The 14,830-nt window shown below is 45.5% G+C and overlaps 1 protein-coding gene across 1 annotated transcript in view; it reads right to left on the reverse strand.

Moving 5' to 3' along the window:
* Positions 1 to 4,332, reverse strand: part of LOC149441634 (uncharacterized) — a 64,952-nt gene extending 60,620 nt beyond the window's left edge. The window contains exons 1-2 of the mRNA XM_089657125.1: positions 4,193 to 4,332; positions 3,991 to 4,076 (exon numbers count right to left, since the gene is read on the reverse strand). Of these exons, the coding sequence (XP_089513251.1) occupies positions 3,991 to 4,076; positions 4,193 to 4,277 (171 nt within the window). The 5' untranslated portion in view covers positions 4,278 to 4,332. The remainder of the gene's footprint in view (positions 1 to 3,990; positions 4,077 to 4,192) is intronic.
* Positions 4,333 to 14,830: the final 10,498 nt, after the last annotated feature.

Genomic DNA, 14,830 nt, shown 5'->3' on the forward strand with positions numbered 1-14,830 from the left:
CTCCAGTCATCACATGTCCAGGCCCGTCTGAAGGTTCCCCTGCTCAAGTCATCACATGTCCAGGCCCGTCTGAAGGTTCCCCTGCTCCAGTCATCACATGTCCAGGCCCGTCTGAAGTTTGCCAATGACCATCTGGATGATCCAGAGGAGGCATGGGAGAAAGTCATGTGGTCAGATGAGACCAAAGTAGAACTTTTTGGTCTAAACTTCACTCATCGTGTTTGGAGGAAAAAGAAGGATGAGTTTAATCCCAAGAACACCATCCCTACTGTGAAGCATGGGGGTGGTAACATCAAGCTTTGGGGGTGCTTTTCTGCGAAGGGGACAGGACGACTGCCCTGTATTAAGGAGAGGATGAATGGGGCCATTTATTGTGAGATTTTGAGCAACAACCTCCTTCCCTCAGTCAGAGCATTGAAGACGGGTCGTGGCTTGGTCTTCCAACATGACAACGACATGAAGCACACAGCCAGGAGAACCAAGGAGTGGCTCCGTAAGAAGCATATCAAGGTTCTGGAGTGGCCTAGCCAGTCTCCACATCTAAATCCAATAGAACATCTCTGGAGGGAGCTGAAACTCCGTGTTGCTCAGCGACAGCCCCGAAACCTGACAGATCTAGAGGAGATCGGTGTGGGGGAGTCGGCCAAAATCCCTGTTGCAGTGCAAACCTGGCCAAGGACTACAGGAAACGTCTGACCTCTGTAATTGCAGACAAAGGCTTCTGTACCAAATATTAACACGGATCTTCTCAGGGGTTCAAATACTTCTGTTCAGCCGTGCGAGACAAATACATTCTTTACAAATCATACAATGGGATTTCCTGAATTTTTTTTTTTTAATTCTGTCTCTCAGAGTAGGAATACACCTACAATGTGAATGTCAGACCCTCCATGATGGAAAAGTGGGAGAACTTGCAAAATCACAGATTGTTCAAATACTTCTGTTCCTCACTGTATATAGCAGTGGGGGGAGGGGGAGAGCAGAAGTCAGGAGTATGTAATGTACAACATAGAGTATATAGTGCAGGGGTCAGGAGTATGTAATGTACAACATGGAGTATATAGTGCAGGGGTCAGGAGTATGTAATGTACAACATAGAGTATATAGTGCAGGGGTCAGGAGTATGTAATGTACAGCATAGAGTATATAGTGCAGGGGTCAGGAGTATGTAATCTACAACATAGAGTATATAGTGCAGGGGTCAGGAGTATGTAATGTACAACATAGAGTATATAGTGCAGGGGTCAGGAGTATGTAATGTACAACATAGAGTATATAGTGCAGGGGTCAGGAGTATGTAATGTACAACATAGAGTATATAGTGCAGGGGTCAGGAGTATGGAATGTACAACATAGAGTATATAGTGCAGGGGTCAGGAGTATGTAATGTACAACAAAGAGTATATAGTGCAGGGGTCAGGAGTATGTAATGTACAACAAAGAGTATATAGTGCAGGGGTCAGGAGTATGTAATGTACAACATAGAGTATATAGTGCAGGGGTCAGGAGTATGTAATGTACAACAAAGAGTATATAGTGCAGGGGTCAGGAGTATGTAATGTACAATTTAAATAACACATTGGAAGGGTCAGGACTCATAATATCGGTATTCATTAATGAATGGAAGCTTAAATGTTTACTGTAGACAAGTTGCAGAGATCCCCCACCGCTGCCTCCCATCTCCTGAGACTGCACTCAGTGACTTGGGTCTGAGATTATACAGACATATCCCTCCACCCGGCACAGCCAGCAGATAACAGAGAAGGTCCCCTGGGAGAATTGTTCTGTCAGAGATCTTACTAGATCTAGGCATGGGGAAGAACACCCAAGACACACACCCCAGGTGCCTCGGTCTAGTATTGCCTGTGCTGAAAAACATTTTGCTGCCAGCTGAACCCCAGAACCTCCATAAATCCAGTCTAGAGACATAAATTGTGTCTGCAGCACAGAGAAGGAAGATTATCCGAGAGAAATCCAGGAATACAGGACGGGGAACACAGCTCAGGAAAGTGACCAGGGGATTACAGGCTGATATCACCCAGTCCCCGCCCTACTCTGGACCAATCAGTGAGCAGTATGGGTGGAGGAATGGATTTAGTGTTCATGACCCACCTGTGCTGATCTCTGTAGGAGTGTCCTCCTCTATAAATGTCCCCGTTATTCCATCCTCCTCCATAGACTGCTGATCATCCCTCACATACGCCTCTTCTTCTTCTGCTTTACCCTCAAATTCTATATCGATTGGATCTCCACTCTAAATCAAGGAAATGAGAGAGAATATCATCTGTAAAATATAAGATTTATGATTGTGACATCACACACAAAATCCACACTTTGTCTCCACAAGTTCATGTTCTAGATTCTCCATCCCACCAACCTTGTAATAGTGAGGGATGGTGTGACCTCCCTGTGTGGAATCCCGGGAATACAGAGGACGGGGACATCTCTCTGGGGGGTTCCTGGTATTAGGTGGCTCCATCATATCCTTGTGTCCTTCTGAAAACTCCTCCATCACTCCATACTCCTCATCCTCCTCTTTATACTCTTCTTTAACATCAATATTATCATCCCCGAGGATTCCGCTCTGAAAGATATAATAAAACATTCATTGTAACAAACATGCTGTGTATAAATCACAACTACCAATAATTGTCATCATCTACCTGATGATGGTGAGGGATGGTGTGACCTTCCTGTGTGGAATCCCGGGAATACAGAGGACGGGGACATCTCTCTGGTGGGTTCCTGTAGCTGGATGCCTCCACCATGGTGTCCTGGTACAGATCTTTGTGTTCTCTTAGAAGGTCTGACTCCTCCATCCCCCCATCCTCATCCTCCTCCTCTTTTATCTCTTCTTTAACCTCAACTTTAGGATCTCTCAGGTTTCCACTCTGAATATATAATAAAAATGCCATCAATGGTAACAATGCAGATAATGTACAGATCCTAATGATACTAGAAAGAAAATAATAACCAGATATCTTTCTAATCAAACTAATAGGACATATAATATAGACAAATTCATCAGCTGTAATAGGAAATATGTAGTCTTTTAGAATGCTCCAAAACAGTATGTGGGTCGTACCACGAGAAGGTTGAGGGACCGTCTCCGGAGCACATTTATAAAATTAAAAAAGGATATAAGGAGCATTCCCTCTCCTTACATTATAGGTGATATCAGAAGAGAGATCCCTCCTCACTTATGTTCATAGGGATAGATACTATCATCCCGCACTGGAGAGGGACATAGAAGACTCGGGCAGTATCCCAACTGGAGACCAAACAAATTTACGAGTTAGGTACCCTGCACCCGGCAGGACTCAATATTGAGTTAGATGTTATTTGTTTTATCGATAATAGTTAATTTCATTTGAACATTTTTTAATGTGTGCTTTTAGCATAAATATTTTAATTCTTATGTATTATTCTTACAATACTGTTATATTCATATCATATGTGATTTCAGTCTTAGTACATTCGTTAACACTCATCGGATCTTTTGCCAAATCCTTCCGATGTCCATTTTTTGTTCTAAAATTTTTTTTTATATAATAATATAATTATTTATTCTATTGTAAGGTTTATGTTGGTTACCTTGAGTGCTTAGCTGCTGACTGGATAGCGCTCGCTTTTTAAATTTTTTTCTAATGTACAGATCCTAATCATACTATCAGTGATTGTTTCTCATCTACCTGATGATAGTGAGGGATGGTGTGACCTTCCTGTGTGGAATCCCAGGAATACAGAGGACGGGGACATCTCTCTGGTGGGTTCCTGGTATTAGGTGGCTCCATCATATCCTTGTGTCCTTCTGAAAACTCCTCCATCACTCCATACTCCTCATCCTCCTCTTTATACTCTTCTTTAACATCAATATTATCATCCCCGAGGATTCCACTCTGAAAGATATAATAAAACATTCATTGTAACAAACATGCTGTGTATAAATCACAACTACCAATAATTGTCATCATCTACCTGATGATGGTGAGGGATGGTGTGACCTTCCTGTGTGGAATCCCGGGAATACAGAGGATGGGGACATCTCTCTGGTGGGTTCCCATGACTGGATCCATCTGTAGGAAACACACACACTGACTGAATCCATTGTTTCTATGTGTTTATCAGATGATGGGGGATCTAGGTGGATCCTCCGTACTGCTCTCTCCTTTACAATAAAGTCTCCTCTTACCCGGTGATGTGAGGGGCGGCTGATTGTCCATCATGACGTCCTTGTAGAGATCCTTGTGTCCTTCTAAATACTCCCACTCCTCCATGGAGAAATAGACAGTGACACCCTGACACCTTATAGGAACCTGACACACACAATGATACAGTCACCATCCAGACACATCCCTTGTCTGTTACTGGAGAATGTCCCAGAATTCCCGGCACCGCTCACCTCTCCTGTCAGCAGCTCAGTGATCTCTCTGGTGACTTCTAGAATCTTCTTCTTCTTTCTCTCTTCTATCAGGGAGGGAGGTGGAGGCAATGTGATGTCATATGATCTCCAGACTTCACAGGAGGAAAACTCTACATCTGAACACAAATAGTCACATCAAATGATATTCCCAGAATCCTCCTCACCTCTCCGGTCAGGTCTGTTTTAGTAAAGCTCCACTTCAGGCTGAGGTATAAGGAATTCTGACATCATTACATAAAATGAAGGATCAACAGTTCTGCTTTGGTTGTGAGGATGTAAAGGGTCCGCCCACATCCTAGGAGCACTGAAAAAAGAAAAAAGAGCTGGATGGAGGGACATTGGGAGGAGGAGCTGTGAGGTCAGTGTGATGTCATAAGATCCTCTGACTCTGGATGGAGGGACATTGGGAGGAGGAACTGTGAGGTTGGTGTGATGTCATAGTATACTCTGACTCTGGATGGAGGGATATTGGAAGGAGTAGAAGCTGTGAGATCAGTGTGATGTCATAGGGTTCTCTGAATCTGGATGGAGGGACATTGGGAGGAGGAGCTGAGATCAGTATGATGTCATAGGATACTGACTCTGGTTGAAAGGACATTGGGAGGAGGAGCTGTGAGGTCATTGTGATGTCATAGGATTCTCTGACTCTGGATGGAGGGACATTGGGAGGAGGAGCTGTGAGGTCAGTGTGATGTCATAGGATTCTCTGACTCTGGTTGGAAGGACATTGGGAGGAGGAGCTGTGGGGGGTGCTCTGTGAGGTTTCTGTACATCTATACTTGGCGTGTCCCACCCGGTACAGATGTACAGTGGATGAGAGTGGATATGGGAGTGGATATGCACATGCTTTAGATGGGAGGGGAAGCCACCTTTAGAGAGGGAAAGATTGAAGATGTGAGTGAGGGAGCATAGGATGGAAGAAGAGGGTGACCGTAGTAGTTGTGAGGGGACAGGATCCAGGGGGCAGGTAGTGAGATGGGCTTCTGAGAAAACCTTAGTGACCTCTTTGGTAGTAATAAGGTCAGAAGAGGAAAGTGTTGAGGGAGGTTTAGTATAAGGTATGCTAAGTGGGATGGATGTCTATGCAGTGGTGATGCCCCTACAAATTGCATCAATCTTGTTTTTGAAATGATTTGTAATCTCATGAGCAGTGAGTGAGGTGCTGGGTGGAGGTGGAGAAAGTAGAGAGTTAAAAGTGGAGGGGAGACGACGAGGACTGGATGACAAGGTATTAATGAGAGTGACAAAGTAGGCTTATTTGGCAGCATGGAGGGAGGAATTGTATGTGAAGAAAGTAGATTTATATCGGGTGAATGCTTGCTGGGATTTGGTTTTACACCACAATCGCTCCAGCGCAAGACTATGTCTCTTAAGATGTCCAGTGTGGTCAGTCTGCCACGGATGTAATGGTCGGGCCTGATGCTTCGTGTTGTTAGAGGAACAAGTGAGTCTAATGTGGATGACAGTGAACTGTTGTAGACAGCAGTGGCCAGGTCAGGGCAGGACAGGGGAGAGATTCTGTCATAGAGTTGGTCAGTTGCAGAGTGGAAAGGAGCCGGGTTCAAGTTGTGAAGGTTTCTGCGGGTAATTGTTGGCTGCTTGGAGGGATAGGTGTTTGAAGACGAGGAGACTGTGAAGGTGATGAGATTGGGATCAGAGAGAGGAAAGGGGGTGTTTGTGAGGTTGTAGGGAGTACAAAGATGGGAGAAAACAAGGTCTAATGTATTCCCATCAGAGTGAGTGGAGGACGTGTCCATTGTGTTCAGGACATTTACTACAAATTACATTTTTCTCTCTTTCCTCCTATTTGAATCTTATGAAACAAAGACATAGATATTTCAATCCCCCTAAATATCCCCCCATCCCCCGCCACTAATTAAAGTCATAAAATCTGCTAGTATAGACTGATGAGGTGAGAAGTTGACACCTCTCCACAATGAGGAGAATGTTCCGGCCCCGGAAGTGGGGGAATGTTCTGCCCCTGAAGGGGTTAATCTGGGTTCCCACACTATATATGTGTGTATCATCATCTGCTGGAGATAAAAGACGTCACAGTGACTATGGAGGAAGAGGACGGACATGACTATGGAGGAAGAGGACGGACATGACTATCAAGGAAGAGAACAGATATTACAGGGGGGGGGGGGGGTTACTGGGTGTAAATAGAACATAACATCTTATTACCTCCTCTGCTGCCACTTCCAGCAATGTCTCCTCTCTACTTCCTGTCTGTACCTGACATCACTTCCTGTCTGTATCCAACATCACTTCCTGCTTGTATTCCATAGAGACTTCCTGTCTGGGTAGAGGTGAGATCACCACCTTGTGGAGCTCAGAGGAACTGCATGTCAGGGCAGGGCTGTGGAACAGACAGGTAGGCCTAGTAACAGGGAAACGCACTGACTGATGACAACCACCACCAACAGACCGAAGTCCCTCAGGGCGCAGAGTCTAAGTCCCAGGCTGCCCTTCACCAGGGCCCCTGATGGTGGGGATGGACGCAGCCAGAAACCAGGTCGCGGCCCCTGAGACACCCCGGCTGCGGTAATGGCTGCCACCAATGGCGTGTAGCTGGTAGGAATGACAATAGCGTAGTCAGGCAGGCCGGGTCGACAACAACGGGACAAAACGGTACAGAACAGTAGACAAGAATCACAGGTCACGGGCCGGGTTCAGCAACGGAAGGTCAGATCAAAGGAAAACACAGAGAATGGTCTAGTCACAAGCCGAGTCAGATACCAGAAGAGTCACGAGAGTATACACAGAGCAGTAGCGACACAAGACACAAGTGCAAAGATCATGTGCGGATCACAGGCTTATATGTACTCAGCCACACCCCTCTGGGGGATGGACCTCAGAGACCTGAAGGCATAAAAGACTCCCACCATGCTCTGAAGAAACCCAAGATGGACGCCAGTACATGAAGTCGCACAATCTCTGGGAAAAGGTAGGACCTTGACTCTGCATCACCGAGAACCATCTGGTAGTGTGACCCCGGCCTTGTGCTGGGTGTGTATGGACTGTAGATCCTTATAGAGGGGTCACCTCCACTCCCACCAAGGGGGACAGAAATATATGAGTGCCTAGTCCAGCCTTTCTCAGCCAGGGGTCCTCCAAAGGTTTCTAGGGGCTCCTTCAGCAATGAACAATTCCTGTCTCTTAGTAACAAATGGCATCAATGATCTGTAAAATCCATTTCTTGGAATACATCACAGGACACGAAGCATCTTTATAAATCCTTCCTAACACTGTTATGCCCACCTACAGGTGATCGGACATTGGCAAACAATAGACAGGACGTCCCCTTGTAGAGCAGATCTCCCACATAGGAAAGGTTTGTAGCAAGCCATAGCCCATAACAGGAGGGGACGGATCTCTGGGATTCCTGAGGGACTCCAAGAAATGGATTTTACAGGTAAACAAAAAAATTTCATTTTCTTTGTTGCACATCACAGGACACAGAACATCTTTTACATTCCTTACTAACAGGGATGTCCCACCTAGAACATGAGGGGAGGACAACAAGCCAACAGGTCCCAAAAACAACCAGAAATAGGAAAGAACCTCATGCAGCAGCCTGCAAAAACTTGTGCCCAAAGGGAAGTGTCCTTAGCAGTCCTTAACAGAAAGAGATCCCATAGAAACAATGACAGGCTGACTGCAAGAACATGAATGACATCTAGTACCAACGCATGCAACTAGAAAGTGTAATGCAATCAGCCACTGAAAGAAAAGACTGCCAAGGCTGAAATCTGACTCTTGGTTATACACAATGCCAGGCACACATTAACCCCCCACCCCAAGAAGGAAACCAAGACATGGACCAAAACAAGGAGGAAACCTCTTAGGTCAACAAAACACAAAATATGATTGTAAAGATCTGCAGGAAGTCTCCCTAATTTAGAATTCCTAGACTTCAAAAGAGCAGAAACAACAAAAGGCCTAGATACTTCTGTCTCCTAAAACCTTTTTGGCTGCAATAGTCAATCCAGTATTGCCCACTGACACCATAAGGCTGGAAAAACCAGAGTTAGGCTTACCGGTAACTCCTTTTCTATGAGCCTTCCAGGACAGCCACTTAAGACGTAGAGCTCCTCCCTCTGGGTCACTAAACATGTAATCCCAACGCCTTAAAGGCGGACCTCCAGGCCTCCATCCTCTCCTTGATAGGAGATCCAGGTGATAATGCTTCACAAAGGTAGAGAACCTGGACCAGGTGGCCGCCTTACATATCTCCTCTGGTGAAGCATTGGCTCTCTCTGCCCAGGATGCTGATAAGGATCTGGTTGAGTGTGCATTAACAAACGGGGGAGGAATCTGTAATAATTTATAAGCTTCCATAATATCTAACCTAATCCACCTAGCTATGGTGGATTTATGTGCTCTGGAACCTTTCCATGTTCCTGCAAAAAGCACAAAAACGGAATCCGAATTTCTAAATTCTCGGGATCTACTGAAATAGACCATAAGGCTTCTTTTCACATCAAACAAATTCAATCTTTCTTCCTCCCTACTGCCGGGAGAAGAATAGAAGGTCAGTAGGACTATATCCTGAGACCTATGAAAGGAGTAGGACACTTTAGGAAGAAAACCTGGATCTCTTTTGAGCACAACCCTGTCTTCAAAAACAGTCAGGTAGGGCTCCCTAATTGAGGGCCGATGCCTGCACTTTTAAGATGCTGATCGAGAGCCCCTGATCTGCCCCTTCCTGAAAGAAATCTAAAACTGCTGGAATGTCTGGAAGGCCCCGCCGTTTACTTAACAACCAGGAGTTGAATTTCTTCCAGACCTTCACATAAATAGCTCTGGTTACTGGTTTACAGCAGTTTACCAAAGTTTTTATTATGGTGTCTGAAAACCCCTGAGCTTTCAGGAGTTGCTCTTCAGAAACCATGCTGCCAACTTCAAGGCTCTGATCTGAGGATGTAGAACAGGACCTTGTGAGATCAGATCCTCCCTCTCTGGAAGTGGGAATGGGGGAGCTGAGATAAGGCTTTGCAGCAGAGAAAACCAGGGTCTCTTTAGCCAGAATGGTGCTATCAGAATGAGATCTGTCTTTTCTATCAGAAACATCTAAAGAATTGCTGGAATCAGTCTCACTGGAGTGAATGTGTAAGAGAGTTTGAAATCCCGTGTGCTTGTCAGGGCATCCACCCCCAAGGCCTGCTCTCACATCCAGTTGTGTTCAAAATAATAGCAGTGTGTTGAAAAAAGTGAATAAAGCTGAAAATCCTTCTAATAGCTTTTATTTCCATCCACACAAATGCATTGGGAACACGACACATTCTATTCCAAATCACAACATGAAGAAAAATACATCAAATTTGTGTTGTTCCTCTAAAAAAATGGAAGAAAAGTGAATATTAGACGGTTCAAAAAAATGGCAGTGTTTGTATTCTTCTTTACAAACTCAAACATTCACTATATAAACTGAGAAATGTGTGAAGATTTTGCTTTCCTTTGAATGACTTCATGAATATTTGGTTGTAGTCGCACTGTTTCTGAGAACTGCTGTACAACTGTGTTGCATGGAGTACCCCAACTTCTGGCCCCTGTGATCAGGTATTCCAGCCCAGGATGATTGGACCACATTCCACAGTTCTTCTCTATTTCTTGGTTTTGCCTCAGAAACGGCATTTTTGATGTCACCCCACAAGTTTTCTATTGGATTAAGATCTGGGGATTGGGCTGGCCACTCCATAACGTCCATCTTGTTGGTCTGGAACCAAGATGTTGCACATTTACTGGTGTGTTTGGGGTCGTTGTCTTGTTGGAACACCCATTTCAAGGGCATTTCCTCTTCAGCATAAGGCAGCATGACCTCTTCAAGTATTCTGATGGATTCAAACTGATCCATGATCCCTGGTATGCGATAAATAGGCCCAACACCGTAGTATGAGAAACATCCCCATATCATGATGCTTGCACCATCATGCTTCACTGTCTTCACAGTGTACTGTGGCTTGAATTCAGTGTTTGGGGGTCGTCTGACAAACTGTCTCCGCCCACTAGACCCAAAAAGAACAATCTTACTTCCATCAGTCCACAAAATGTTGCCCCATTTCTCTTTAGGCCGGTCAATGTGCTCTTTGGCAGATTGTAACCTCTTCAGCACACGTCTTTTTCCCAACAGTGGGACTTTGCGGGGACTTCTTGCAGATAGCTTGGCTTCACATCGGCGTCTTCTAATTGTAACAGTCCTCACAGGGAACGTCACACCTTCTGTCAGGAATGGACTAGCCAGCAATGGTGGGACTCACCTGCCTTTTGATCTGCAGTACCAGGGCTGGCCAGCGGATGCTCCCAGCAATCAGAGACTCAACTTTGCAGCCAGCTAACACCTGGAACTGATTATGCTGGGGTATTTAAGGGATGGCCAGACTTGCAGACTCTGCCTTGGTGTTGTGTTTCTCTTGGGCCCTGTATCCTGTTCCTGCTTTCTGTTCCTGTCTGATTCTCTGCTACCTGTTCTGATCCCTGGCTTGTCTGACCATCCCTCTGCCTGACCCTCTGTACTACGCTGCCTGCTACCTGTTCTGATCCCTGGCTTGTGACCCTGACCATCCCTCTGCCTGACCCTCTGTACTACGCTGCTAGCTACCTGCTGAACCTGGCCTGTGACCCCGACCAATCTCCGCTTGCTCCCCCTGTACCTACCTGCCCAATTGATATTGACCCGGCCTGCCTGACGACGCTTGCTTGTATGTACTGTTATCTGTGGGTGGTTGGTTTGGTTTGTTTGCACTGTATTATGTTTAGTATTGCACTGCGTTTATGTTTGTATTGTTAGTGTTAATAAATTATATTGTTTATCACATATCTGAAGTCTGCGTTTCCCTGCGTCAGTCACACACCTCTGGTCACACCTGGGAGCCCTGACACCTTCTTTCATCTTCCTGGAGCTGATTGTTGGCTGAGTCCGCGCCATTTTGGCTATTCTTCTATCCATTCCAATGGTAGTTTTTCGCTTTCTTCCACGTCTTTCAGGTTTTGGTTGCCATTTTAAAGCATTTGCGATCATTTTAGCTGAGCAGCCGATCATTTTCTGCACTTCTTTATATGTTTTCCCCTCTCCAATCAACTTTTTAATCAAGGTACGCTGTTCTTCTGAACAATATCTGGAACGACCCATTTTCCTCAGAATTTCAGAGAGAAAGGCACTGTAACCAGCATGTACAACATTTGCTGCCTTCCTTCCCTAAATAAGGGCAATAATTGCCACCTGGTTTTCAAAGAATGAATGACCTCACTAATAGAACTCCACACTGCTATTATTTTGAACACGCCCCTTTCAATGAGTGATTCAATGACACAGAATCAGCAGCATGCATGTCATGACTGTTGGGTCTGTTGGATTTCTATCACTCTACTACACCTGCTAGGAAATTATTTGCCATGTAGAAATATAATTTCTACCAAAAACAGTGATTGATCCGGTTAGTGATGTCTGACTGCTATTATTTTGAACATAACTGTATTTAGGGAAAATAACTGACTGATCTTCCTGTTCTCCTGGGAAGCAAAAAGATCGGCCTCCGGTATTCCCCACGAGAGCTATGCTTGAAAACACCTCTTGGTTGAGAGACCATTCATTGTGACTGACTGGCCGCCGACTTAGGAAGTCCACTAGGGAGTTTTGTAACCCTTTCAGATGAATGGCAGAAACCGAAAGCAGATTTTGCTCGGCCCAGGATAGAATGCTGCCAGGATCTCCTGCAGAGAGGGGCTTTGTGTGCCCCCCTGCTTGTTGATATACACCACTGTAGCCATATTGTCTGACCGGATTTGTAGGTGACAGTCCAATAGCTTAGTTCCAAAGGCATCTAATGCCCTTTGGACTGCTATAAGTTCTCTCTGATTCAAGGATCTCTGAGACTCCTTCCAAGACCACAACCCCTTGCTGACATATCGACTAGATGGGCTGCCCAACCATAACTGCTCGGTTGTAATGTGTGGAGAAGGCTGGTTCCACTTGAGACCCCTGGCCAGATTGACTTCCTTCTGCCACCACCACAGGGATCTCTTGACCCTGGACAGGAGCTGGACTGCTAGATCCAAGGTAGACCTGTCTCCATTCCAAATCTTCAGAAGATAAGCCTGAAGAGGCCGCTGTTTTAGTCTTGCCCACGGGACCACCGGGAAACATGAAATCATGAGACCCACTGCCCTTGAAACCTTCCTTATTGACACTGACAGATTGCATTGCAACTCTGCCAGCGTCTGATATATCTTGAGAAGATTTTCCCGAGGAAGGAAGATTATCTCCTCCACTGAAGAGATCTTATATATCAGCTAGATCACTCTCTGGGAGAGAGTTAAAAATGACTTGTCCCTGTTTATGAGCCAGCCCAGGCTCCGAAGGAAATCCTGAGCCACCTGCAGACCTTCCAACTGCTGGTGAGATTTGGCCACAAAGAGAAGGTTGTCCAGATAAGAAATGATGGTAATGGACTTCATCCTTAGGGGAACTAAGGCTTCTGCCAGCACCTTCATAAAAATTCTTGGCACTGAGGCTAGCCCACAGGGTAGAGCCCGACACTGCCAGTGGAGGATCTGTGAACCCATATTTACCACTATTCTCAGATATTTCTGACTAGTTCGACGAATGGAAATATGGAAATACGCATCCCTCAGATCTAACATGGCCATAAAACACTCTTGGGAAAGGATTTTTTTACAGAGAAGATCGATTCCATCCTGAAGTTCTTGTACCTCAGTGATCAATTTAAGGGGTGCAGGTTTAAAATTAGGCAAAACTTGCCCGAGGGCTTCCCCACTACAAACACGTGGGAATAATATCCCTTTCCCTTCTCGCTCTGAGAGACTTGAACTAGGACCTGCTGGTCCACCAAGTCTCCAATTAGGCCATGCAGAGCTTGTGCCCTGTTTTGGTCTTTGGGAAGATTGGTTACTAGAAATCTGGCAGGGGACAGGAGTCGAACTCCAACCCGTACCCCCTTTCTATTAGACCTAAAATATAGGGGTTTGGGGAGATTGAAGCCCACTAAGGGAGAAAGGTCCCCAGTCTTCCTCCCATTGGGATGCTCAAGTCATTGAGGCTTGGAGGGGCCTTGAGGAGGATTGAATAGAATCCCCTCTTTTCCCCTATTTTTATGTCCTGTCCAATGTTTTTTGGGCTGACCATCCTTAATCTGCTGTACCTGCGATTTTGGATGAAAAACCTTCCTGGGGTAAGATTTCTTTTTACTCTCAGGAAAAGCTCTCTTTTTTCAGCTGTATGCTCTAAAGCTTCCTCTAGTCCCGGACCAAAAAGGTTGTCACCTGAAAAAGGCAAGGCACAGAGACGCAGCTTAGATGCCAAATCCCCTGCCCAGGTTTTTAGGTATAAGGCCTGCCTGGCTGAGTTTACCAAGGCCGAAGTCCTTGCGGCTAGCTTCATCGATGATGCTGCTGAGGCATCCGCAAGAAACCCTATCACCTTAAACAGTAAAGGCAAGGATTTTAAGATCTGCTGTCTGGAGGTTCCTGTTGCCAAGTGAGTCTGTACTGGGTAAGCCAGCACTTGAGGTTTCTGGCTACACAGGTGGCTGACAGAGCCAGCTTAAGGCTAATAGATGAGGATTCTCATTCTCTACGCGGGCAAGATATCTCCCCTCTTATCCATGGGATCCTTTAGGGCATCCATGTCCTCAAATGCCAAATCCATCCTCTTGGAAACTCTAGATATGGGGGCATCCAATCTTGGACTGGGACCCATCCTCGTCGAAAGAAAATCTTCTTTTTAAACTCACTGAAAAAAGGGCTTCCTTTCAGGGTTTTCCCACTCCTGCTTAATGGTATCAACCAGGGAGCTGTGGACTGGAAAGACCCTATTCTTCTTGGCATGAAGACCCTGATACATGAGGTCATTCTTAAACAAACTTCTTCCTCCTCAATCTCTAAGGTTTCGTAGATAGCCTTCAGGAGGTCAACCACATCTTCCAGGGTTAACTTGTATCTGTAACTTCTGGAGGAGCTAGTTTCTTCCTCGTTGTCCACTTCTGAACCTGAACCCACCTAAGAAGAAGCAAGGGACCAAAGGTCCTCTTCTAGATCCTCCTGCCTTGCTAATACTGCCGTAGCAGCCAACTTGGTCCAAGGGCCCAGCGGTGTCTGGATCCTATCCAGCAGGGATCTGAAGGATTGGAATGTAGCTGTCATGTCATCTTTAATAGAGGTGAGAACTTTGTGACAGGCTATAAAACACTCATCTTTAACTAGGCTATCTACACAGTTGCAACATAAGGGTTTTTCACAAGTAGAACCCAACTTAACCACGCACACTGCACACTTCTTTGGGGTCTGACTCTGAGTCCTGTCCTGGGTCTTAACCTAAGAAAGAAAAAGACAGAATAAGGAGGACTCTCGGCCCTAATCTCCTTCCACACACCCTGTGCTAGAATGTGA

The sequence above is a fragment of the Staurois parvus genome, unplaced genomic scaffold (assembly GCF_062004578.1).
Source record: "Staurois parvus isolate SC_StPar_1 unplaced genomic scaffold, SC_StPar_1.0 ptg000965l, whole genome shotgun sequence".
Classification (NCBI taxonomy): domain Eukaryota; kingdom Metazoa; phylum Chordata; class Amphibia; order Anura; family Ranidae; genus Staurois; species Staurois parvus.